The sequence below is a fragment of the Megalops cyprinoides genome, chromosome 1, assembly GCF_013368585.1.
Source record: "Megalops cyprinoides isolate fMegCyp1 chromosome 1, fMegCyp1.pri, whole genome shotgun sequence".
Taxonomy (NCBI): Eukaryota; Metazoa; Chordata; class Actinopteri; order Elopiformes; family Megalopidae; genus Megalops; species Megalops cyprinoides.
Genome location: NC_050583.1, coordinates 44,800,540 through 44,827,600, shown reverse-complemented (window position 1 = coordinate 44,827,600; position 27,061 = coordinate 44,800,540). Strand labels below are relative to the sequence as shown.

The following is a 27,061-nucleotide window of genomic DNA, read 5'->3' as shown; positions in this document are numbered from 1 at the left end:
TGCATGGATTAGAGACTGAGCTTTTTTTTTATTCAGAGAAGGAAGCCTTAGCTGACGTCACAGTTGCAGAAAAAACAGAGGAGTGCTTGATTGTTCAGCAGATTGGCAGAGGAGCTAGATTTAAATAGACAAGTGCGTCTCCTTCAGGAGATAATCACAGGGATCGGACAGCCATGAACTCTACTGCATTTCACACATGAGCTGAAGTGGAGAGTGTGGAATGCATTTAGCTAACTGATAACTATTGTGACAACCCAGGACTGGATATTTGACCAGGACCATGTACTTTTCTCTAGATAGTCAGGGCCAAATAAATATATAGCGAACAGGACAATTTTTTGTTGATTTCTCACAATTTGGCAGCTGGATAATGTAACACAATAAGGTAACCACTTTCACCCAACAAAGATGCTATGTTTAATAATAAATTACCATTTTATTGTAAATGTCATTCTTTCTTGCCACAAAGTATTGACTTTAATACCAAACTATTGCAGATATGTGGCTTAGAATACAATGTTGACTGTATGATGAAAGGTTTATTCTTGTGTCTTCAGTTTACATTCATTACTTCACATAAGCATGATTCCAGACATACTGATATCACCCTTTTTGGTTCTTTTTTGGGAATTTACTTAGGTTTTACAACTGCTTTCAGTTTTGTTTCAATAATTCATTTAGCCATACTAAGTTACTCTTGTTCTTGCCAAAAACCTTGAAGTTCCAAACCCACTGGATTACTAAAACCATATGTGAAAAGTACAAAACATGGCCCAATATAGGGTACTGCTGCTGTATCTCCAGTAAAACCAACTGTGATAATGAATACAGGTATCATCTCAACAGAATAGTCTAAGGTAGAGGCACAGCAAAACTTCAAGCTACTAAGAGTAAACTCAGCATACCAGAAATAATTTTCAGTTTTTGTTCACCTTTAACATTCAAAGATGATAGGAGAGACAAGTTCACAACAGGTATTACCAGCTCACACATTTGAAGGTATAACCAGCTAAGATAAGGCAAGTAGCTTTTTATATCCTGTGGTTGAAGTGTTGTTGAAAAAATCAGGTGCTACAGAAGACAAGAAACATTAATAGAAGCAAAGAGCACACAAATAGCACAGGCATTATAGAACATAGGGGTGTATGCATAAAAGCAATCAGCAGTAACCAGTGCATTTCTTATTAGTGCAATACTATGTCGTGTAAGACAAATCAGTCTTGAAGCCATTTTGACATTCATAAAAACATGAGCTACATTAAAAATAACATTTGGGTAATAGTTTGAAGTAAGATTTAAGGAACAAGCCTTTTAGCAGAAAGGTTTGGTTCCCAGGTGGGGCACTGCTCCTGTGACCTTTAGTAAGGTAACTATTTGCCTCTATAATTGGCTGATTGCTTCTCACACATAATGGTCCCTAAAAACAGGAATAGACTATAAGAAATTAATTTATTATGAATAAAGACACAGATTAAAATCAGCCAAACAGGCACATAAAATGGTTCAAACAAGGATTAAAATTATTTTAGCAAAGGAGTGCAAAAATTACATAAAACTTCTAGTTCTGTTCTACCTTCTCACCATTCTCAACTCTCATTTATAGTACCTAGTCTAACTGAGAGGAAGGGCCAATGAAATCATTAGCCAGTACCTGCACGCTCCCACATGGTCATGTACAGGACACAACTCGATTCAAAATTTTAAACCGCTTATGCACGTATGCATTTGTGTGTGTGTGTATGTGTATAATGTCAATGGCATGGTTTATGGTTCAAAGCAGGACTGGCAGTTATTGAAGTTAACAAGCATGCAGCTGTAAGCTGGACCACAAACAATAAGTGGGTGTTTTGCACAGAAAATACAACTGTCGCAGCCTTAGGATGCAGTCTCCTGTTATCAAAATCAGTAGTTTTTCTGGTACATATTCACTCAGGAATAGAGAGTGAACTGACATATGGGAAATCAGTATTTAGATGGGGAAGATCCACACAAACATCAAGTGCAAGACAAAGCTTTCACTCATATGAAGTGACACATCAGCCATGCATCATTTCTGCCAAAGTAATCCTTTAATAACCAATGCAGTACAACTTCTCAAACACTACAGTTTTCATCAGTTGCCAAAATAAAAAAAACTGACATTTGTTTACTATATGTTGTATGAATGTTATCACATATAACAAAATATTTTGTTATTCAAAATTCTTAGTATGTAACAGAATTTTTATAGTGAAGTTCCCAGCAATGAAAAGGGATTTGACTAAAAATAAGATACTCATCCAAGATCTGTTTCCTCTGATTCATAACTTATTCATTGACCCAACAGTTAATTGTGTTAAGATGAGGACCTCAGATTTGCTGCTCCACTTCCTCCACCTGGGAGGATACTACTTTGCCATTCACCACCTCCTCCACAATAGTCCTCACCTTACAGGTCATCGTGCTCTCTGCAAGACCAGAAAAACAACATGAGCCCCTTGTGTGAAAGTGCCTTCAACTGACCAGTAACCACTACTATTACCCAGGTCGACAGGTGCCAAGTAGTAGCATGCAATCTGTGAAAATGTGACATGGTATTTTCAAAGTTGGCAGATATTCATTTTAGCTCCTAAAACCATACAGAATCATTGCATGCATTTTGCTCCGTACCCACTCTGATCCTGGACTTAAACAGCTTCATGAAGTAGATAGAGCCCTATTCTCCCTTCCACTTTTTTCTTATTTCCCCTTGATCCCTAAGAATAATTCTACTATACCCTTAACTGGGGCACATGCACATTTACATTCTACACATCAGTTGCAGTAATAAAAGCCAGATGGATTGCATTTCAACAGTCTTAAACCCGTGTGCTGACCTAATGTGCTTTCTGTGTATGTTTGCTTCATGTATAAGGACATGGTAGTTTGTCTTCAGAACTAAATTGAAAGTGAATGCAGAAATGGCACTTGCCTTCTGTCTCCTTCAAGATGATTCTGTCAGAAAAAGAACAAAGAAAAATGTTACCATGCTACAATTTTCCACATACTGACAGCTTTACTCTTTTTAAATCTATGAATAGAGGAGAATGAACACAGCATACCATAGTCAAGAAATGGTCACTGATCACTGATGTATCACTGATGTATTCAGACATATCACTCAAATAGGCCCTGTCAATGTTTTCCTTAATTGCTCACAATTAAGGCTTTGATTTTAACATAACGGTTTGTATTATCATCACAGACAAGAGCAATCAGCAATAAGTCACAAAAATATGCACTGGGACTCTGAATGCAATTTTGATCCTAATGATTAATACTAAAGCTTTATATAGGCCTATATACCAACAAACTTTATTATTTTTACCACTAAAATGATTGCTACAGTGGAAAATTGTCTTCTCTTACAATTGTAGCTGTCATCTGTTCTGAATTAGCATGGTGTGCAATAAAAATCAGGCAACCTAGCAATGTGCACCTTTCATCACATCTTAAGGACAAAAGTAATCTCTTTACAGTCTGAATTATTCACAAGCTTTTCTTTTTCCCTCCCTCCTCCTCTCACTTGTTCTCCCCCGACAGCAGCTTCCTATACTGAGCAATCTCCTTCTCCAGCAGGGTTTTGAGGTCCAGAAGGCTGCTGTACTCGTTGGACTGTTGCGCAATACTGGCCCTCAGCATTTGCAGCTTCTCCTCCATCTGGTGCACCTTCGTCTGCAGCTGCTGCAGCTCCAGTGCAGTCTTATGCTCCGCCTCCTGCAGATCCCCCTCCAGAGTGGCTTTCTGAGTGACAGAGAGGGATTGCTTTCTATAGGGGAAAGATCTTTATACTTTAAACTCAGTCATTTTTTAAAATGCAATGAATCAATTTGAACATGATCACAATAGTGATAATGATTTAACATTTCATCTCAAACGAAACTGATTTGAGTGTCAAATGCAGCTGAAAGAAATTTTGCCAGACTGCAAGGCCAAATAAAACAATGTCTTTTGTCAATTCAGATTTGTAAAATTCCTGATGCCACTACATCTCCAATTTTAATTAAATGGACCTTAACTGATTATCCTTCATAGTGCCGGCAGAGGGAGTGCTCACACTAACAACAGCCAAGCCATCCTGCTGGTTCTAGCAGGAGCTGGATTGGTCCAAGTGTGAGGTAGAATAAATATACTGTACCAGGCTACGGTGGAACTTCAAGTCGATCTGTAGGGTCTCAGCAGTGCGCTGCAGCTCTGACAGCTCAGCCTTGCTGGACTCCAGGACCTCTGAACTGAGGGACACTACCTGGTTCAGGCTGGTAAACTACACATGGAAAGAGAGAAAGTAGACTTTTAATAAGAAACACACCAGCCCCAAAACATGTCAACACTGCTGCCGCATGAAATTCACATTTTTAAAATCACATGCGGTGTTGGCTCCAAAGTTCAGATTTCAAATACAGCTGTCCATGCATTCTGTCTCTAAAGTGGGTAGAGCAAGGTTTAGCATGACAGATTCTTTTAGATGGACCTCATTTGGCAAAAGTCTGCTGAAAAATACATCCTGAATCACTCCTAGGTATAGCAACAGACAGAGTTATGGTTAAACTACAATGTTGGTCTCTGTGAGTGGCAGTACTGTACCTGAAAGTATCTCTGTAAGACCATTGTGCATTAGAGTTAACACAATACACCAAACGTAAGGCAGAGTTATTGGCTTGTCATGCAATATGTCACAGTGACCTCCTGAGTCACAATTAATAGGTTTACTTCTTTCAAGTTGCTATTGACTTCACTGTATTTAGAATATCTTCCACCACAACTATGTGATTGCTCCACCCATATGTATTTCTGCTCCTGACCTTTTCATTGTACCAGGCCTCCATCCCCCTGCAGTTCTCCTCAGTAATGCGTTTGTACTTGGTCCGAATGTCAGCCAGCAGCCGGGATAGGTCCTCCTGAGGCGCAGCATCTACCTCCACCCTCACATTGCCACCTGCACAAGTCCGTAGCGCCATCACCTCCTGGGGACACAGAGATCGCAGTGTCACATCAAAGGTCCTGTTAGGCTCACACAGCAGCAGTTGTGGCAACTACTGTAAAAGCTGGAGTAGAAGCTGCATCACTGTGTTAGTTTCCGCTGTTAGTGGGGCGGCAGTGTAGCATAGTGGTTAAGGAGCAGGACTCGTAACCAAAAGGTTGCTAGTTCAAATACCCCTGGGCAAGGTACTTAACCCAGAATTGCCTCAGTAAATATCCAGCTTTATAAATAGATTACATTGTAAAAACCTGTAATTGTTGTAAGTCGCTACTAAATGCCAATAATGTGAAAATGTAAAGCATTTCATTGTCCTCTGAAATTTCCACAAAATAAACACAGGGTTTTGCAGCCATCTGTCTTTGGTCAGAATTGAGTTGCTGTGTTACACCATTTTGAGAAGAGTTTTACAGTAAGAGGATTAGAGTAGAATATTGGGTTAAAAACAACATGCTAAAAAATTGTGAGCTGCCATGGTAGACAGCTACTGACAATGTAGACATAGAACACCAGTTGTATAGAACACCTATAAGTTAACTAGCCTTAGCTGGACAGAACTGGTCATATTTATTACTTCCTAGGAGACATAAGGTCAGGTACGAGTAGATTCCTGTTCCTCTTCCCTCTGTCTATTGCTTTGGCAATGTCTTTTTGTTTAATTTGCCTCTGCCAGGCTTTGCTCTGTCCCTCTTTACAAGGCAGGGTAGTTGCATTTACATGTGGTGTGTGTGTGTGTGTGTGTGTGTGTGTGTGTGTGTGTGTGTGTGAGTGAGAGAGAGAGAGAGAGAGAGAGAGAGAGAGAGAGAGAGAGAGAGAGAGAGAGAGAGAGAGAGAGAGAGAGAGAGAAAAGGCATTATACCGGCAACAAAATGTGCTTGGTTTTAACAGGGTGGATCAAAGTACTAGTGAGCTAGCTAGCTAATAAAATCATAACATTACATCCAGCTATCTGTTTGTCAGATGGCTGGGCACTGCTTTACTAGTTTGTGAACACATTTCCTTATCAAGGCATCAGTGTAGACCATTTTGAAAGACGGATGGTGAGCAACACAATTTGTTCAGAAGTGACTTTTTGTAATGTGGAGTAAATTATCCCTTTACTCTATTAGTAGTTCATGTTCTTTAAAACAATAACTCTCTTTTCTGTTTTCTGATTAACACATCATCCCATTTACACCATAGTAAAATTTTTATCTTCATGCTCTGAGCTCAGAAATTACCAGTAGTATCAGGCTTGTTGACACCGTCAGCACTAGTGTCAGTGTTACCACCACTTTGTTGCAAGAGTGGGTAATCTCCTCTGTGAGGCCTCTGAAGATAACCTTCAACTGGGATGTCTACAGGCATGGGTAAATCCATGTTACTATTTTAATATAATCATGAATAATCTCTCAATATATCTTGCTTTTCTGAACAAAGAGAAAAAGTAGCAGATAAACTAGCCAGCACCATAAAATAATGGTTATTGTTAGCACAGCGGTTAAGGAGCAGGACTTGTAACTGAAAGGTTGCTGGCTTGATTGCCGTTGTACCCTTGGGCAAGGTACTTAACACAGCCTCACTAAAAATATCCAGCTGTATAAATGGATAACTTTGTAAAAAAAAAACAGTAATTCATGTAGGTCGCTCTGGATAAGAGCGTCTGTTAAATGCCAATAATGTAATGTAATAATGTATCGTAAACTAGTTAGCAATTAGCCACATGCTGGATAATCTAGTAGGTGGTGTCATAACCGTTGGTGGTTGTAATTACAGCAGTGCTGCCAATATGCTATTCAGGAGCAAAGTGGAGCCAGGGTGAGGTGAGGTGTCACTAGATTCTCACTTCTTGGTGGCTCTTCTTCAGGTGGATGAGCTCTTCATTCAGCTCCTCCACCTGTGCCTCCAGGGCAGCGCGCACTAAGGTCATGTCATCCATCGTCCGCCGCAGGCCCATCACATCTGCCTCCATCGACTGCCGCAGCAGCAGTTCAGCCTCGTACCTGTGGACACCAACACAAATGTTACACACCCAGCAAGCACGCTTTATGCTTGTGAAAGAGACAGTATCTCTCTTTCTTTGTCTTTCTAAATCTGTCCAAACATATTCTGTTAAAAAGGACAGAATTCAGGAAAAAGACTGTCTTGCATACTTCAACATCACAGTTGCAGAGGGCAAATATGAGATATTTGACTGTATTTACATAATCTCCAAAGGACAGGGGGGCTCCCCTCAACTACAGCCTCACTTCCCAGAGATAACTGGTGTAACCAGTGTGAACCACCATTTGCATAATTGAGTAAGTAAAGCTGAGTGAGTGAGACAGACGATGATTTAGGAATAATGTCAAGTTGTTTAAGTGTTACTTCTCACATTTGTTTTATTTTTTACAAACCATTGGGAAGAAAAAAACATACCACTTTGGTGACAATTTTGTAATCTCAATGCAGAATAGTAGTGGCAACTGTACATGAAAAGTCTAGATCCATTACCACTAACCCACATGTCCTACATTACTATCAAAGAAAAATATCTTGGTATAAGAAAATATTTTCCATACATACTTAAAATAAATAAATTTCCATACATACATAAGATATTCACATTTTAATTCCTCATTTTGCATGTGGCCATTCAAAATAATGTAGGACATGTGGATTAGTGGTTAGGGATCTAGACTTTTCATAAGTTGTCAACACCTTGATGAAACATTTCTGTTCAACCCTTGCTTGGTTGATAAGATAAACAGCTTTAATAATGCTCCTGCTGTTAAAGTGTATAGCGTTGGAGTATGATTTGGTCTGGATAAGGGCACCTGCTGAGCAGATCTTTTAAATTTATATGTTCAAATATTTGCATGTATTACTCTACCTATACCAGGACTCATCATCTCAATGTCTGGAATCTGGTCTCTGGCCTAACTTCTAGCACCTCACAGCATCTTATGTTTTGAAATCACTTCGTCACATAAACATCTCAACCAAAGACCATAGACATTTACCACAATGCAGTGCACAGGGCCGAAAATAAGATATGTCAGTGTGATGTGGGTAGATGAACAGATATATTTCTGCACACTCTGTCTTTTTCTCTTTGACAAATTCTGCGGAAGTTCGAAATTGAATGTGCTTTGAGTAACACTGTAGCAGAATATGTGTTTTCTGCTCAACTAATATAAAGGAACTGAGAAGATTATGAAATTCATCTGACACTGGGGGGATAATAAAATGTGACTATGCCTTTTATATTACTTGACTATAAGTAATGTTTTTCAGTAGATTGGATGCACCATTTTAATATTGGGAATAACTGCTCAAAGAGCTTGTAAGACAATAGCATAGTTCATGACATCTACATAGAAAAAGCCCTGCTTACATATAAGGTTTTGTATAACATTTTAGGAACATTGACACATTACTTGAGTGTTACCAAAGCAACTGTTGTTGAAAATAACAACAGAATAACAGAAACAGAAAGCCTCCTCAATCACTTTTTCAGTCCTGATGCTGATTTCAGTGCCAATTCAGTTTCCAAGGAGAAAAAGCCAGACAGAAGATGTTGCGAAAACCGACACAAACTAACTTGATTCTGAAGTCATCGGACGCCAGCCGAGCATTATCAATCTGCAGCATTGTCTTCACGTTGCCTCTTGACCCAGTACTGACCTAGAACATAAAACAATGTCATCTTACAAACTGGCATACAAGGAGTCAACCAGGTTGACAGATTAATGAATCCGATGCCTCTTTTAAGGTTATAACTGGACATGGTTCTACAATGGACAGGCCCAATAAGATGGTGAAGAAAGGACAAAGGATGAATAGGATTAGCTGTAGAAACATCACAAGAAACCAGATTTTAATACAATTCTGTTGAATGCAAAGGAATTCATGTCACAGTCCATGTTTTGCCATAGTAATGACAATTTAAAATCAATGCCTGTTTTTCAGCCGGTGCTTGTTTTGCACATTTGGCCCTATCGATACTCCATTTAAAGTGTCACATTTTGGTAACCTCTTTTTGTAATAACAGTAGACTGAGCAAGAACTATGTAATGTGCACTCTGTCCTTTCTTTAACTGAAAAAGGTTGAACTTTCTGACATGGACACATGGGAGATGTATGTTGCCATAGTCCTAGATATGTATTAGTAAGATAACTAGTGGTGTAGACAACAATATTATCTCCACCTCCCCCTGAGACACAAGAATACCCTTCATATCTTCTGCTGTTATGCACATAGTCCGTTTACAATCTCATAAGACCACGAAAGGACATAAAAAAATGAAAGAAAAAAAAAAAACCCAAACAAACACACAGAATTTATACTGGTATACCAAGTAAATGGCGGGCACGGATCAGCATTTCAAACTCATTAATCGACTGTTCAGCGTTTCCCAGCAACCACACAGTCATGGTGCTTATTCGCTCAGTTCAGGAAACCTAAGATCGGAGTTGCTAGTGTACAGTAAAGTCTATCTTTCTTCCACTGTTGCTTTGTGTAAGGTCCAAAAACACAGCCATACCTTATTAATCCCTGGGTTTTGAACTTCAGCACAACATTACTTAAGGGATAGGGGGCGCGGTCTTTCTACGTGTAATTAACAATCACTCACAGGAGCCGCTCCTTAACGTGTACATTTGCACAATGCCACTGTCCTCTTTGTAGAAAGTATACAGTATATACCGTTATTTGAATTTTTCTCAATCTGCACCTTCAGTACTGGATTGCATGGCATGGCTCTTTTTTTTCTTAGCTCTCTCCATACCTGGCAGCGAAGTTCATTGATGGTTCTTTCAAAATCGCTGTAGTCCCGCTCCACCGGACGACCCTGGCTCCACTCCCTTATCGTCTGCTCGAGCCTGGCGTTGTCAGACTCCAAGGAGCGCACCCTCTCCAGGTAAGTGGAGAGGCGGTCGTTGAGGTTCTGCATGGCCAGTTTGTCATTGTTCTCAAAACTCATCGAGCCGACGTTTCTCAACGAAAGTCCCACGCCGCCGTGCACGGATGACCGTGGCGTTGATAAAGTCGAAGCAGACATACGCTTAGAGGAACCAATCCCACTTAAACTATACGCTCGACGAAACGGGATGTAGGGGTACTGCGACATTTTAAGAAAGATTAAAGGGATGAAGAAAGCCGTTCGTGTTGTATGATGGATCAGAGAATACAACCAAAAGTTTGGTTGATGTACACGGTATCTGTTCAGGTGGGTGTTTCCTTTTTTGCTGTTCTTTAAGGGGCGTGTCCGTTCTAACTCTAGCCCCCTTACATCAACCTGTTCATCCACCAGCTCCAGAATTCGACTGACCTGTTAAGGACTGAGATAACAGATGAACGGGCTTGTTGACATTCCTGCAGTGCATGAAATGCCGTGTGACTCCGCTAATCTGTCGTTTTCTTTTGCAGTGAAAGCTAGATAGTATAGATGTAGTCATAAAAAAGAAACAAATTATGTAATGTTGTTGTATATAACAGGTACATGTAGTGCGCAATTCTACATTCTGCAATACATGTCAACTCTAACTCCTTCCTTGCTTGTCTTCCTATCTGTGCCATCATACCCCTGCAGTTAATCCAGAATGCAGCTGTACGACTTTTCTACAACCTGTCCCTCTAGGACAGTGAATGGAACAGCCCCCTCATACCTACAATCAGTCTTCAAACCGTATGTAGGGTACCAGTCAGATCAGTACGCTATGCAACCTTCGGACAACTGACCTTCCTGACGGGATCTCTCCTCTCAGAAGCAATGCCTGTCTGTACTGGTCCCCCCGTGGTGAAATGAACTTCCCATGGGGTTCAGGACAGCAGAATCACTTGCCAGTGTCTGACGTACTGTGAAGAACCACCTCTTCAGACTTCCACCTCAGTGCCCACTTAACACCTGCTACATGTAGGCCTATTACTTGCTGCCTGTTTTATGTGTAGTATTGCGATGTATTATGGATACTGTGGTGCTCACAGTTGTTGATGTTGTGCTCACACTCACTGGTCTGGGAGTGTTGTCAGCCTGGTTTGACACTATTGCTCATTTAACTTGATACTGGATACACTTGTTCTCAAGAGTCAAGAGTCTTTTATTGTCATATGCACAGTGAAAACGTGTTGTTACACCATACAATGAAATTCTTACTTTGCTGGTCCTCCTTTGGCATACTACCATAAAGAATTTTTTTTTTATTTTAAGTAGAAAATAAAATATAAAAAGATCTGTACACACAAAGAACACTAGAATATAAAATATATGTACACCAGTGTGTTATAAATATGTAAACATATAGTTGTGCGCTATTGTGCAAAGTGGACATAGAGTGCATTGTGCATATGCTCCTGAGATGTGTTTTATATGATATTGCACTTATCGCTGTAAGGGAGTTCACTGGAGTTCAGAGTTAGGTTGATTGGAAAGTGCAGTGTATGTTCACAAGCCTGATGGCCTGTGGAAAGAAGCTGTTTGTTAGTCTTGTGGTCCTAGCCTTCACACTTTTGTAGCGTCTGCCTGATGGCAGGAGTGTGAAGAGACTGTGTTGGGGGTGTGTGCTGTCCTTGATGATGACTACTCTTGTGCTGAATAAGAGCCTCTTCTAAATGAATGTAATGTAGTGTAATTCTACAAGTGACACAGGTTAATGCAATGTAATAAAAATGCAGTTATTTTTGACAAAAATGACCTATTGTCTGTTATACCCTGATAAGATAGCAGAAACACTCAACCATGACGTAATGCCACGAGTGTTGCATAGGTAATTACTTCAGAATACTTGTGGTGTTCCTCGTCTACAGTTTTGATTCTTTGGAGTCAGTAATGTCTTCTGGATTAGAAAGCCTGTATTCTGAATGTGCTTGGCATGCCTAAAGTGCTTGAACTTTCATTTGTGATTGTGCAATTCAGGAGCTCTCTTCAGGGTTGTCTACAGGTCATGCGTGATCGACGGAATGCAGTGCTACCGAGGATCGCTAATAACGAGTACAGCACATTCTGTTCGATATGTTAAAAGCTTGCTTGTTACTGGATAATAGGTTATGGAGGTGGATAGCTGATTTATTTAAAAATGCATGAATGAATGAATGAGTAAACAAACAATTATATACATAAATAAATGTTTATTTATAATATTTCTACATTTATTTATGTATTTCTACATTTAATTATTTATTCATGTATTTATCTGTTTCCACATTTCTACATTATGTGACCGTTCAGGCAGACTTCCTCAATTCGCTTTCTCTACTGCTGCAGAAAAATGAATAGGTGAAGTCATGGGCAGGCAACTAGTGGCTCCAGATGAGCATGCGGCTCTTTGTCTCTCTGAATCTAGAGCATTTACATTACATTTACATTTATTTATTTAGCAGACACTTTTATCCAGAGCGACATACAAAAGTGCATACAGTAAGTAAGTAATGACAGTACGGGGACAGGATGTGTACAGTTCCACAATGAGACAGTAGTTCTCAACTGAGAGCAAAGTCTGTTTGAGGATGCAGTGCTAACTGATTTATACAGCTACAGAGTATAGGGCAACTAACAAGATCCGAATTCAAACAGCGCAATGAGTGCCGGAGTAAAGGTGGTAACAAAAAAACAGAAATCCAGATGGGGAGCTGAAAGATGACAGCAGACAGGAGTTGGGAAGGGACTGGTCGGGGGCGGGGGGGGGTATTGTGAGATACTGGTCAGTCCAGATAGAGTCCACGTCTGAAGGATTGGAGTGATGGAGCTGTCCGTAGCGGGATAGGGAGTTCGCTCCACCACTGGGGAGCAATGGAGGAGAAACGTGCTGTTGCAACCTCTCGGTCTGTCAGTGCGAGGAACAAGACGTCCAGCTGCTGCTGAGCGTAGGGGCCGGGCGGATGTATAGGGCTGGATGAGGTCTTGGAGATAGGCAGGGGCTGTCCTGTTGACTGCAGAGAAGGCCAGGGTCAGGGTTTTGAATCTGATCCTAGCTGCGACAGGAAGCCAGTGAAGGGATTTAAGCAGGGGTGTGACATAGGAGAATTTGGGGAGGTTGAAGATTAGTCGGGCAGCTGCGTTCTGAATGAGCTGCAGAGGCTGGGTGGTGCAGGCTGGGAAGCCTGCGAGGAGAGCGTTGCAGGAGTCCAGGTGAGAGGGCACTGTGGCCTGGACAAGGAGATGTGTGGCGTATGTTGTCAGGAACGGACAAATCCTCCTGATGTTGTGGAGAAGGAATCGAGCAATGTACTCCTTGAAGTCTAGTTTGTTGTCGAGGATGACACCCAGGCTCTTTGCTGATCGAGAGGATGGTATTGTGGTGCCATCAATGGTGATGGAGAGGTCTTGCAGGGGGGAAGGACCAGCAGGGATGAAGAGCAGTTCTGTCTTCTTGAGGTTCAGCTTCAGATGGTGGGATGTCATCCATTTGGATATGTCAGCCAGGCATGTGGAAATCCTTTCGTTGACCTGGGGGATAGAGGGAGGGAAAGAGAAAAGTACTGAACCCTATGGGTATCCTGTAGTGAGAGGGGTGGGTGCAGAGGCGGAACCTTTTCAGTAGGTCTGGGAGGATCTATCAGTCAGGTAGGACTTGAACCAAGAGAGGGCGGTCCCAGAGATGCCCATCTCTGACAGCTTTGAGATTTGCATTTGGTGGTTGACTGTGTCAAAAGCAGCAGGTTGTGGCATGGTGGTCTGAGATTAATTGAAGCACATCCAAATCGTTGAGCGGCATGAAAGAGGACAGGTGGTTGATGCAGTTGGTTGTGGTGATCAAGGGTGTTGTTGAGGGAGCGAGGGAGTCCCGGATGCTGGTCACCTTTTCCTCAAAGCGAATTCTAAAATCATTGGCAGAGAGGAGAGAGGGGGAGGGAGGAGGAGGAGGGGAGAGGAGGGTGGAGAAGGTGGAGAAAAGTTTTTGTGGGTTTTTGTGGGAGGATATAATAAGAATCAGCTCAGGGGACCTTCACTCAAAGCGCTCAAGCCCTGCATGAAATGCTGGCTTTCATAAAGCTAAAGGAGGTACAAGAAAACCTACACTGACTGGCCAAGTATTCTTGACGTTTAAATAGCTGGTGGAACTGGCTGAAAATCCAGTGGGTAAATGTAAAAAAAAAAAGATTACAGTACATAGTCAACAACCATATTTATGGAAGTTGCTGCCAGTAAAGTGTCATAAGGACAGAGAAGCAGGTTAAACCACAGCTTTAGGAGCAAGACAAAACAGATACTGTGAAGAGAAACAGATCTAGGAAAAGAATTAGGAATACAAAAAGTAAGTATGTAGTTTGTTGGAAATTTTCTATTTTTTTATTTGACATTTGAATGGAGATTTGGCTCATAAAACTTATCTGAAAAGTTTTGGTTCAGGAGCCAATGGCCCTATTTTTTTTGTCTCAAGTGCTGTGCTGTGAAATGACTTGTTGGAAGTAATTACTCCTACAAAAACACTGGAAGGACAGATGGCATCCCAAGCGTATTTGGGTGGAGGCAGTATGTCTTATGTAAAAGGATGGCCTATGTTTTTATCAAGTTTTGTTGTTCGTGGAAAGTTGTCGGGTTTCTTTGAGACTCAACAAGTGTTCCAGGTGTTCTGTATTCTGGAGGCATTTTCTTCTGTTGTTGACAGTTAGGGACTGAAACCAGCAGGGGACTGAAAATGACAGAATGCTCTCTATGTAGGACTTATAGAAAGTTGCCATGACAAATGATATTATTTACATATGTGTTTATATGTTCAAAAGTATTTTAAATGTTGTGACCAGGGACGTTTCTAGCTATTGAAAAGATTCGGGGCCAAGTCAAGTTTGCCTGGGGCTTGTTTTTTTTTTTGAAGAGAGATCGGCATCGATAGGTTGGGGAGGTTATATCGACCTTTATAATGAATAAATATTCTCACACCTTCGGATGCTGCAAATCAAGTTCCTCTCTGTTACACAGTCTGTCTGTTGTTTTGCTATAAACACCTCCTTTTTCAGGGCGGAACTACTCGGGGCTAGGCTTAAAATGTTTGGGGCTATAGCCCCGAATGATCAGACCTAACGACGCCTCTGGTTGTGACACTCATTTGAGGAATTCTGGAGGGAATCCCTCATAGGAGCTCTTAATTGATGTGTCTAGTGAAGTCAATTTGTCAGTTTGTTTTTTGAAGTCTGTCCTGCTTGCTATTGATGTTTGAATTAACAAAGAAACAAAACAGAACAGTGTGATAGCACCGGCTCATTGACAAAGTCAGTATATAAAGACTGACAACCTTTCTGGAGAGGGACAGGGATACAAATGCTGGAGTGTGGCATTGTTGTCAGCAGCTGCTGACAGAATTAAGTCGAGATATCCTCTTCAGTGACACAACACAGGTTCATGCAGGTAACAATGAATATCACATGAGCAGCAATTATATAAGAGCTGCTTCTTATATAACACAACTTCAGAACTCAAAGAGCCTTCATATATGTGCCAATGACACAGAAACATGTACACACAGATAGACACACAATATATATTCACATGTACGCCACTAGTTTAGTACCCACTAAATTTAATATTCACAGTGCACAATAAACTTGCACTGATTTGACCCAGCTAAAATGTACTGTTGTCATGGCATTTTTGTAATGTTATCAGAAAGTTTTGGGTCTGGGTCTGAGTGAGGATGGTTCAGATGTGGTGGTGATGGTGTAGAAATATCCAGATCTTGATCACTGCATGTAAATCTGCCCTGTGCCATGTCTACACAACACATAGCTGTGTGATGCAACACAGCCACCTAAGGGGTGTTTCTATGGTGACCAAATGTGTTGTAAAACAGGTACTGCAAAAATGCAGAGCATTGTGAATGTGAGGTCCACTGCTTCTCAGGTTGCATGAAACAGTACATTACAAATTCATGTTTTATACCTTTTCTACATATAGAAAAGAAAAGCAGGCACTACCTCAAAAATCAAACATATATAAAAAGCATCAGTGTACTGCTGGGGAAAAATTAAATTAAATTAATTTAGTCTCCCTGCTACTGACAGCGTCACACACACTTGTAGTCACCCCACTTCTCTCGCTACAGTAACCCACAATAATCCTCTAAATAGGTTGGACTCCAACACTTTTAATGGAATTATGCTATCATTATTTTGTTTGTCAATAAGTAACTGCTGGAAAGTATCTAAATCTGAGCTAGTCAAAGTTCATATACAGCTGTGACAAATGTTAGCTAAAGTTGTTAATAAGTTGCCCTCCGCTGGTTAATGAGTGGCACTGACTAATCTTGAGGTATTTAAATGAGTGACAATTCCGCCAGTACCAGGGAGACACACAATGTCTTAAGAAAGATATGAAGCTCCTGAGGCAAAATTTAGCAATGTTTTAAAAGACTGTGCACTTTTGGGTCACCAAAATTAGAGCACAAATGGCAGATGCTGTCAGAGCCATGTATGACTGCAGTGATTAGACAGAAAAATATGTCAAATCAGATCACAGTTCTAATGATAGTTGTATCCTAATCTGCCTCCCACGCCCTTTTTGGTTAACTTCTCCTGGTGGGAGTGCACTGTCCACCATTTGCACTCATGGCAAAATACTATAGGAGATGAGGTCAAGCAAGGGTGAAGGGTTTGTTGTGACTTCCACTTTTACCCTCCAAGCAACTCTGCAAATTGTGGGCTTTACAATTAGTGGCATTACAGGTAGAAACAACTCAAAATGCTGATCTGAAGCCAGTGGCATGAACATGCCAGGAAATCCAAGATGAAAACAATGCAGACACTCCTTCACATAAATGTAAACCCTAATGATAATAACAAACATTTTATGTGTTAAGCAATTTTCCCAACAACATGTGAAGTGGTACCATGATAAATGTTAACTGAACACTAATTCATTTACTAGACTTTTTATTTTACAAACATGCGTCTTAGCTGGTTAGCTTTCTAGCTACCGAAGCACATTTGCACCTGCATGGCTTTCAAATTGTGTGTCAGTCATTTTCCCCCAGGTGTCCTCGTAGGCACTGGGACCACAGGATTGCTCCAGGCTCTCGAAGATGGCTCAATCACCTGCATGCAAATCATCATGACGGAGAAAGTCAATACGATGATTTGTATGCAGGTGATTGAGCCATCTTCAAGAGCCTGGAGCAATCCTGTGGTCACAGTGCTGAAGTTAATAGCCCGATACAATTTTGCATCGACTTTAGGAGACCCAATAAGACAACCAGACAGCTGCCTTATGCCACTTAGATGATCCCGTTAACAAGATGGGGAAACGGTCAATATCTTCACTCTTAACAAAGGTTACTGGTATGTACCTGTCACTCCTTAATTGCACCACCTGATCACATTCCATTAGGATTATTCTAGTTCTGTCCAATGCCTTATGGCCTGCAGGGGGTCCCAGCAACATTCCAGCACCTTAGTGACAAAGTGCTCTATGAGAGTCAGGAATTTGCCACTGCTAACTACAACAGTACTAACTCGAGCCAATAACTTCATTACTGGATATTGTGCTACAATGTAAGATGGCTTAGAAGGAGGTCCTGTACCTTTCTGTATCATGTGCAGGGTTGGGAGGGTTACTTTTAATATGTATTCCACTACAGATTATAGAATACTTATTCCAAAATGTAATTTGTGATATATACTGTTAGATTACTCAAGGTAAGTAACGTAATCTAAATACTTTGGATTACTTTCTGAATACTGTTTTTAATTTTTAAGGTTCTGAATGGTTATTTTTAGAATGTTCACTTAGCATTGTTGTGGCTAACATTTTGGCACCCCCATGTTAAATCTAAGGGCATTTTATCGCAGTTTCTTCAGAATTGTAAATGTTAATTCAAAAACTGTACATTACACGACAACATGAGTTAGAAAAGGCACGAGCCACCCTAAATACATTGTGAGTGAGAAAGGAGTAGCTTAACAATTTAATGTATAATATGCATAGTGCAATACTGTTGGAGTAATCGCAGTTTGGAACATGTGAAATTTCACTAATGGAATACAGTTACTCATATTTTGTATTTTAAATACGTAACACCGTTACATGTATTCCGTTACTCCCCAACCCTGATCATGTGCAACATTAGTCCACTGTCTTAGCTGCAGGTTGTTTGTGTCTTTTTTCTGGATGACCGCAGGTCCTCCAGATGTAGAGAGGTAGAGAGGTCTCTGGATAAGGCATTACACAGTGCTTGGGATCCGGCTAATTTATACTGAGTTCCTGTCCTTTTGGTGCGGTTTACAGAGTTTATAATCTGGTTGATGTCTGGCAGGTGGGCAGTAGGAGAAGAGTCAGACACTATAGTAGCAAGAGGACCACACTATCACTTTCGGAAACTATGTCTTTGCTAATTTGTCCATTTATGGGAATATTAATACAGCTTTACCAGAGTCCTTCTTTTGCAATTTTGTATGGAGCTATTAGTGTTAAACTATGTCTTGTAAACATTATCCTACACGTTTCACATGCCCCATGTAAATAAACCACCACTGTGTGCTGCACCACATCCTTCTGTCTGGACTTTAGTTATCTGGCTGCCAGGGGTTGGTTTTGACAGTGAGATTATGTTACCCTGAATACATTTATGCAAGGATGCAATACGGGGTAGTGACTCACCATCTGCTCAATTTCTGTCGAACTGCTAAAGCTAAACCTTTTTCCTGAATCGCTCGCCCTTTGCCACCCTGGTTTTGGTAAGCATGGTTTTGTAATATTAATAGAAAGCTAACATTACCATGTATCTACACAGTAATCCGTATAATGTAGTAATATTTTTCATCCAGTAGGAGACACCCTTGGCTTTGGAAAACCTGCACTTTTACAGGTTTGTGCAATTAGTTCAACAGCAGGTGTCAGTCAAAATCAATGGTGTAAACTACAGATCCGTAGTTTTTTTTTCTCATCTTGTCCAATCTGTTTCTCACTGCGAGATGTTCCAATGGAGTGGGTTACAGCTAAATTTAGCAATATATAATATAAGTGATTTATTCTTGTGTGGGTATTAAAAAACTCATAAATTAGTGAGGGAAAAGAGAACCCCCCCCCGGATGTGGATCAAAGAACTGGAGTCGAACAGGGCCTCTCTGTCATGTTTGGAGACAAGGTACCTTGTGTAGCTGTAGACCAAGGTAGGTGTTGAAATTGATCCAACATCCCAGCTGTGTCCAGTCTTGGTGAGCACTGAAGGAGGAGAAAAAGGGAACCCATAGGCTCCCATGTAGTAACTGGTTGATTCCAGGGGTGTGATCACTTTACAATATCACAATCAGCCAGCCCTAGGTGACTTGAATGAACCCTGGTAGTAGCTAACCTGTGCCAGTACAGTTAGGGATAAAATCATGCCCTGGAAGATACTGTTACTACAAGAAAGGGTGTAATATATACACTTTTAATATGGAATGAAACGGTGAGTTAGGGAGTGTAATTCCCACACATGATGAAACAAGTCATTCTGTGATTTCAGGGCCTGTTTTAATGTTTGAAAGTTTGGGGACAATCAGATAGCCTGCTACCAAATGACTGTAAGGGTCTAGCATGATTATATGGAATAATGAGCTGCTCACATGTGACTGAACTCGCAGCACAAGTGATTTGTAAGTAAAATGTCTGCTTGCTATTTAATGTGTTAACACCAGATACAATAACATTAAAGAATCCTGTGACATCATTTCATACTGACCTATTAAAACATTCTCTTTGTAAGTATTTAGTTGCATTCTACCTTCAGAGCAGCTTCAGTCCTTCTTGGAATGCTGTTATACAAGTTTTCAACTGTTTTACCTGTTTTTTTGTCAGCAGACATTTTTATACAGACCAAAATGCAATGCTTTTAACACTCTTATCCAGAGTGATTCCTAAAGTCAAGCACAAAGTGCAACCAAAAAAATTACATGAAACATTACAAAAACAAGGACACCACCATCCGTACATGAGCAAGCATGGCAGGGCCTCCACCAGTGGCCTCTCTCAATGGAGTCCCATAAACGGACTCCCTTGTATTTGTACAACTGAGTCTTTGTACAACCAGGCTGAGACAAGGCTGCTGCTACAGCACAGACACACCCAGTAAGAAGCTGTTCATTAACAAGTGGATGAGCACCCAGCTGAGAGGCCTCAACAACTGGCTAACTGGACTAGCAAATACACCTGCAAAACTAACCAAGGCAAAAAACAAAACAATAACAAACAATCATGTGATCACCGTATGACCCTACATGAATCCTTGCAATGCTAAGCAACACCCTGTTAAAATACAACACAGTTTAACAGTGTGTATAGGACTGTTATCATAATGGAATATGGAAGTCCTTCTTAATCATTGATGTAATTCTACCTTGCAGAGTAATAACGGTTGCCGGCACCCCAATAACAGATTCACCACTATGTTTAAAGGTTGGGAAGAGACAATGTGGGTTGAAAGCTTCCTTTGGTTTTCTCTGGACAAACCCAACCAGATATAGGAAAAAGAGTAAAAGATGAATCATCTTATATTACTGTTTGCCAATGAAGTCCAGGTTTTGTGCCCATTATACCAGGTTATGCATGGTTGCACAAGTAGGTTGTAAGGTTGTAACAAGTGTTTTCTCAATAGCAGCCTTATCATACATATTTGCTTTGTCAAGCTCACAATGTACAGCTTTTGTTGAGACTGGGTGTAGGTTCAATAAAGGTTACACAGTGGTAAGTATATGTATTTTTTTTTTTTAAAGTAGTATAAAAAAAATAAAATGAAGAAGCGGTCTTCAAGAAATATATGCACTCAGACTTTGTGTGACACAGTGTGATCAAGGAAACATCTGTTTCTTTGATATATGTTTCTAAACATCAGTAGTTAATAACAAGTCATCATGAATCACATTGAATTCATTCAACCACACTCCTAACTAAAGCAGTTCAATGGGCGTGTCTACACACATTTGAAGGCTGTTGTCACAGTCTCTGAAATTAAGCTGTGAATAAATAAACACAAATTATATTCCCCACAAGTGCAGGGTTGCCATAAAGTAGCATAAAATACAAAATTTACAAAATTATAATTCTAACAATGAATGCACGTTATTCCATGAGAAAATTAAAAGGGAAAGTGGTTCCACCTAAATCTAACCTGAATATGCTTCAGCAGTCATGATGTGGTGCACTCACCTAAATACTATCTCTGTGGTTATATTTTCAAAAAAAAAAAAAAAAAAACAGAATTTGATGCAGGCAATGTAAAATTAATTTCAAGTTCCATATAGATACACTACTCATCAGTTGAGCAGTGTTTTACTGAGCAGTCTTTGGTGACCTCTGGGATACTTTCAAATTACAGAGCAATTACGTAGTCTCACCATTTCACCTAATACCCTTGAAGCAAAATGCACTTTTAGCTTTGGTTAGTAGGAGGCTTGAAGCATTTGACATATATCAGACGTGTGCATTTTTTAGGTTTCATTCTATTGGCACGCTGTGTTGCACAAGTGGCTGCTGATTGCTTTGTTTGGTGGGGCGTTCCCTATAACAAGTTGAGGCTAAAAAGTGATAAGCCCAGTATTTTTTTACTTACTTACTTGGCTCCTGCATGTGCTGAAAACATGGTCTACTCTTTAATCTTCAGCTGTATAATGGGGTGGTTCTGAGAATCGCCTTTAATAGAGGCTGCTGTTCGTTCTTCAGGCTTGGCATACAACCACCCACAAACGAAAAACCGCTAGTCAGCTGAAGACAGCTCTTAATGCGCTAGTTCTGTGTATCTCCCTCAGCACAGGTAATGCTTAATAATAGTAGTAGCTGAACATATTAATGAACAATTACCTTAACAGATTTTAGTTATTTGTCCATAAAAACAGACTAACAACTGTATTTTTCCAAGTATGTGTAACTACAAATTACATTTTTATATTTTTATTTCAATTACAGTTACCAGAAATATTCTCCCTCAGCAATAGACTAGATTATCTTTATTTGTATAGCACCTTTCCATGACTACAGGACACAGTGCTCTGCAAAATAAAATAAAAGATAGGAGAGATAATGAAGTGATAATAAACTAGAATGGAAAGTTTGGGGAAAACGTTTAGTTGGCTTGAAAAAGTCCAGTATGGTAGTAGTTTAATTTGAGACACTCTCGCACGAACATGCGTTTGCTTTTGAACAGGTTCAAAAGTTTGTTCATTTTCAGTCAGGCGACTTGTTGGCTAGCTAACTAGCATGCTAAATAGCCAACACACAGGCTACCAACATCATTACCTTGTTAGCCAGGTAGATAATTTTTTTCCCGCTAGTTCTCTCATTAGCTAAATAATTAATTAGCAGCTCAAAGTCAATTTATACCTTAACCAACTAACAAACTAGGTAGCTAGTGAAATGATATTAGCTAAGCAGCAAAGTAAACCGGTACTGCCCTAGCCTAGCTAGCTCTATTTTCAGCCAGTTATTCGCATTCTAGCCCAGCTCTCCTCGGTTCTTAACAAATTACCGGTGAACACCGCGGGACGTTGTAACTGAGGGACAGATCGTGAGATTAAGGCTAAATCGTGATTCATGAAAATAACTCCAAAATAGCGAGACCTGGCAACCCATAGTTACAAGCTTCGCTCCAGAAAGTCTGTATCTGTGGTTGCTGTATTGTGACGTCAGCCGCATGTGAGATTTAATGTTAATATTATGAACGGTCCATCCATGCTAGTCAATGCGAAAATTTTCGTTGTATGATCGTAAATATTTCAAATATTATAGGTATTGACACAAAAATAACAAGCAACGAAATCCCAGATTACCTAAAGATATCGACCAAGTTCCATAAGTGTATGTTAAAGCAGCAGGAGGAGTTAAATGGGGGGGAAAAATATCAGATGGAAAAATAAGAACGATAATTTGGCTTTCAATCCAATTTAATGAGAACAGTAACTAGGCTCTTTCAAGCAATTTAATAATTTCAAGCAAAATTTCAAAAAGACAGACATTAAAATAATGGCAAGATGTTAAAATGGAAATTACATAAAAACATTGGATTAAACTAGTAAAGACACGATTTTTTTCTTAATATGAAGAGAGAGATGATGACGTTAAATTGACATCAATTTACACTGTGTGCCACACAATACATATGGATTAAGAAGAAAATACAGAGGATATATGCACTCTTTTATGAAAAATGCACCACCACCCTATGATTAAGTATACACAGTGACAAAATACTTGGAAAATCAATGTCAGTGTTGAGTGGCTTCTTAATCCTAAATGCCAAATAATCTCTTGTTGGTAGGAAATAAGTATCAAAAAGCCTTGGGCTCATGTCTACATTTCATATAGTCATTAGGCCAAAGAACAGGCAACTTAATTCAAAATGAGCTAGAGGAATTTCATAAATAAAGCTTTATAATTATATTATTTGATTTTCTGTGAGCACAGTACATGTGATGTAACCTTTGTGGTAATAAGTGGCTTTATGCTAGAGAATTAAGAATTAAAAAAAAAAAAAAAAAAAAACTTTAGGTTTGCACTCTTACCTGTGCTTAAGAAATCTAACCATTAAATGCATTATCTCTGTATAAGGTTATTAATCAGTTTCTCATTATTGTTGCCTCTTCTTGTCTGCATAATCGGTACTGGCTGTACATTTTTCCTCATTAAAAGAATCAGAGGATTGCCTTCCAGCTCTGTTTGAAGGATTTACTGTATTTATTTTCTGAGTGTTCATCCTTGTCCTGACTGGCTTTAAAATGTGCATGAGAAATAATTGGACTCTGGTGAAAGGTGAGAGTAAAAAACACTTCGGGAGGAGTCTGTATTTAAAGCTCCCACATAAATTACTTCCTTTCCCCTGAAGTGTCACATATTTAACAGAAATGACTCAACAGGCATAATGATTGTTTAGGAAGTTGGTAAAATGGGGTAATGGCTGAACAGAGAAAGAGTGTTTGGACACAGAGGTGAGTTGTGGAGAGTTCGGCCTAGTCAAGCACCTAGACCATGATCTTCTATCGTTAGAATAACAGTAGCATTAGGTTTAATCACTGGTCTCTCCCACCAGCTTCAGGGACAGTGCTCACTATAAGAAAGAGTAGGACTCAGATTGATGTATGAACATATATTTTCAATCTGAACATTCATTTGCACCATTGGATTGTCACACAAGCAATGTGTGACAAAACCTAATGCACTTTATTTTTAGATTTTTTTGGAGTTCCTTTGTATTCTGGTGGAAATTTGACTGTGTTCAACTAAAGACCAATCCAAGGTTGTTGAATAAGCTGTTAAAAATGAAACAATTTATATTGGCTGAGATTCCATTGTTCTTTGAACTTTTCTCTCCTATGAAAGAACAGATGTACTCATTTCTTTGGTAGAAAAATGCATATAAGGCTAGGGCATGTTGGTACTGTATATTAATGTTCAAACTCATTTTTAAATCAAAGGAGTGACTTTTTTGATGAACAAGCTCCGTGTCTAGTACCAATATTTACATTTACTGTTAGCAATGATTGCATCCAAAACAGAATGAACATAACAACTGCATTCATTTCTTGCTAAGAAATAATATTCTAGTTAGTAAGTTTATGTTGTCATGAATCACAAACATTGATCTTATCATCCCAGATGTGCTCTGTGTGGTTCATTATTCCTTTCCAAGAAAGTCTGACAAATCCATGTGGCATATGGCCATGGGATGTCAGGGCATATTACACAGAATAATGTGCTATGTGTGTGGAGTACTGTCTGCATAGCATTACACTCTCAAGGGGTCATCAGTAAAATAATTGTGAAATCCGTCCATACTCTATTGTAACTCCATCTCCAAACTACAACGAAACGTGTTTGGTCCCTCTTCTCATGTCTGTGCCTGAAAAGATTGAACCATGACTCGTGACTCAGTATAGCATTTTGCCAGTTTTTCTGCAGCAGTCTAGGGGACAGGAAAATACTGATCCAAGACATGCCTCAGTGGGAACTGATCTTGCTCAGGGGAGGTAATGCATAGCTGCCCTGGTTGTTGTCGGTCATGACTTGACCCCATCTGAAAGTTTTTGGGACAGCAGATTTATTTGTTGAATAGTCCTCACAAAAGTGCCTGGCAACCCTGGATATTGACATCCCTTCTCTTTGCATCCCAGTGGCCTCTCCCATTATCTTGCATCAACCACGGCATTTTGGTTCAGTCATATATGCATGTTTTCCAGCCTGCAATTGGTCACAGGTGAAAACAATATGATGAAATCCAGATTTTCAAGTTTGTAAACCGTTCTCCCTCACATGTTGTGTTATTTAATGGATGAGGTGAGTTTTCTTTCATCTTCTTCTGAACTGTTTGTCATGATATGAGGTGAATAAAGCTATTATGTCTGACAATTTGTGAATATGTACTTCCGCAGAAATATTAGGGAGAATAGTCTTTCTTACATTCTGAATGCCTCTCACGATACATTTAGACTTTTTGCAGAGGACTTGAATAAAGTACCATGAATACATATGAAAGATACTGTAGTTGAGACTCGGCCTATGTGTCTCAAATGAGCAATATGTCTGTGTGCCTGCATGCTGAGTATGTCTATGTGTGTACGGTTTGTGTGTATGCGGTTTGCATCACAATGTGTGAGGTGTAAGTATTATTACTTAAGCACTATTAGTACTTCATGAATAACCTGTACCTGTATATGGCCTACATCTTTCACTTACCTCCACGTCCTTTGAAATATCCCCTCTCTTATGTTAAACTGGTAGCAGCAGGTTTCGACAGGACTTGAATAGGATAAGGAAAAGAATGGCACTTTCCTCTCCTTCAGTTTCAAAACCCACCCAGAGAAATCTGGCACACTTGTCAAAGCTTTTCCACTGGCAATGATAGAGGCCTTGTCTTAAAGGATTAGGTAATAGAGACAGTAGCATTACTTTGTCTGTGCATGAGACAACTTGATCTGTCCTCTGCCGTCTAAGTCACACAGAGACAACTGTGTGTGTAAGGAATTTGAAGGGAGGAGATGCAAAGAACACCCGTACTTGTTCACGCGTGCTTTCAGAGTAATTATTTCATTAAATAAAACAGAAAAAAAGCCGAATACCTTTTGCTAAAGTGAACTGAAGCAAAAGAATTACTGAGTATTCAGAAAGACCTGAATCACAGGGACCGTAAGGTGAGAGGTTAAAAGCTGTGATTCGTGGTGTATATCAAGCAGTGCATTATGATGTTGTACATTGCATGCTTATTTAAGTTCTCCTGTGTTGTAAGGCGATCCTTACTGTTTGCTGCTGTGTCATTCAGGCTGTTCCAATAAAACCAAATTCCAGGGCTTTATTATATGTAAAAGGTTCTTCACCTATCAGATTTTCCTTTGATCTAACCAACCAACACACCTTTCAAACACTGCATTCACCAGCCCCTCCCCCCCACTCCTCCACCCTATTTCCCTCCCATTCGTGCTTTTATGAGGAACAGAGTGCATAGCACGTACGCGCACTGTCAATAATGGCTCCCTTTGTTTCCCCGGCCAATGTGTTTGGACGTGTCTCCTGGTAACTGGTACAAGCAGGGCGGAGGTCTGAAATGTTGGCCCAGTGTTACAGCTTTGTTTGCTATGCTTAGTCAAACAGTGAGGCGTATCCTGAACGGCATGCTGCACAGTCCCACACCCAAGGTCACTAGAAATATTCCACACTCCAACATCCTGCTCTAAAGGCTGTCTGCCTGTCTAGAATCAATGTTTACTGATTTGCAGTAACTTAAGATCTAGGTAATTGAACTTTCCAATGTTTTTTTTTTTTTTTTCCTGATAGTACAAAAGATAAAATACATTTTTACAATATTGTGCTGCCTATATTGCAGCAAAGAAAATATTATGCATCACTTGGGCTTGTTTGAAAGAAAAGTATAGCTGCTTAAATGAGGATGTTGACAGATTAAAATGAGATGACAATTGACTACTTAGGCATTAAAATGTGATAAATGATCACGATTTGACTCTGTATGGTTTTTGACTCCATATGGTTTTTCGCTTGTGTGGTACTCTACCTCATTTGTAAGTCACTTTGGATAAGACAAATGATTCCGGGTTGTAGGTTCCTGGATATGTTACAGGGGTGGGTTTACTTTTCAAAACACTATTTATATACATTTGCAGAAAACAAGACAACTTTGAATTTGTTTCACCAACAAATT

General features: G+C 39.9%; 1 protein-coding gene across 1 annotated transcript; it reads right to left on the bottom strand.

Moving 5' to 3' along the window:
• Positions 1 to 2,218: 2,218 nt before the first annotated feature.
• LOC118784103 (keratin, type I cytoskeletal 17-like) lies at positions 2,219 to 10,261 on the bottom strand. Its single transcript, XM_036538120.1, has 8 exons — positions 9,745 to 10,261; positions 8,559 to 8,641; positions 6,822 to 6,978; positions 4,821 to 4,982; positions 4,157 to 4,282; positions 3,545 to 3,762; positions 2,951 to 2,973; positions 2,219 to 2,447 (listed from the first exon to the last, which is right to left on the bottom strand). The coding sequence occupies exons 1-8, from the start codon at positions 10,084 to 10,086 to the stop codon at positions 2,350 to 2,352; spliced, it is 1,209 nt and encodes a 402-aa protein (XP_036394013.1). The 5' UTR covers positions 10,087 to 10,261; the 3' UTR covers positions 2,219 to 2,349.
• Between the last annotated feature and the right edge of the window lie 16,800 nt (positions 10,262 to 27,061).

What these genes read in the sequence shown, in the direction of transcription:
- LOC118784103 (XM_036538120.1), bottom strand. Translation starts at nt 10,086, where the DNA reads ATGTCGCAGTACCCCTACATCCCGTTTCGTCGAGCGTATAGTTTAAGT. An exon ending in TGAAGTTCCACCGTAGCCTG is followed by an intron (nt 3,763 to 4,156) that starts GTACAGTATATT and finishes TCTGTCACTCAG; the next exon opens with AAAGCCACTCTGGAGGGGGA. An exon ending in CATCTTGAAGGAGACAGAAG is followed by an intron (nt 2,448 to 2,950) that starts GCAAGTGCCATT and finishes CTGGTCTTGCAG; the next exon opens with AGAGCACGATGACCTGTAAG.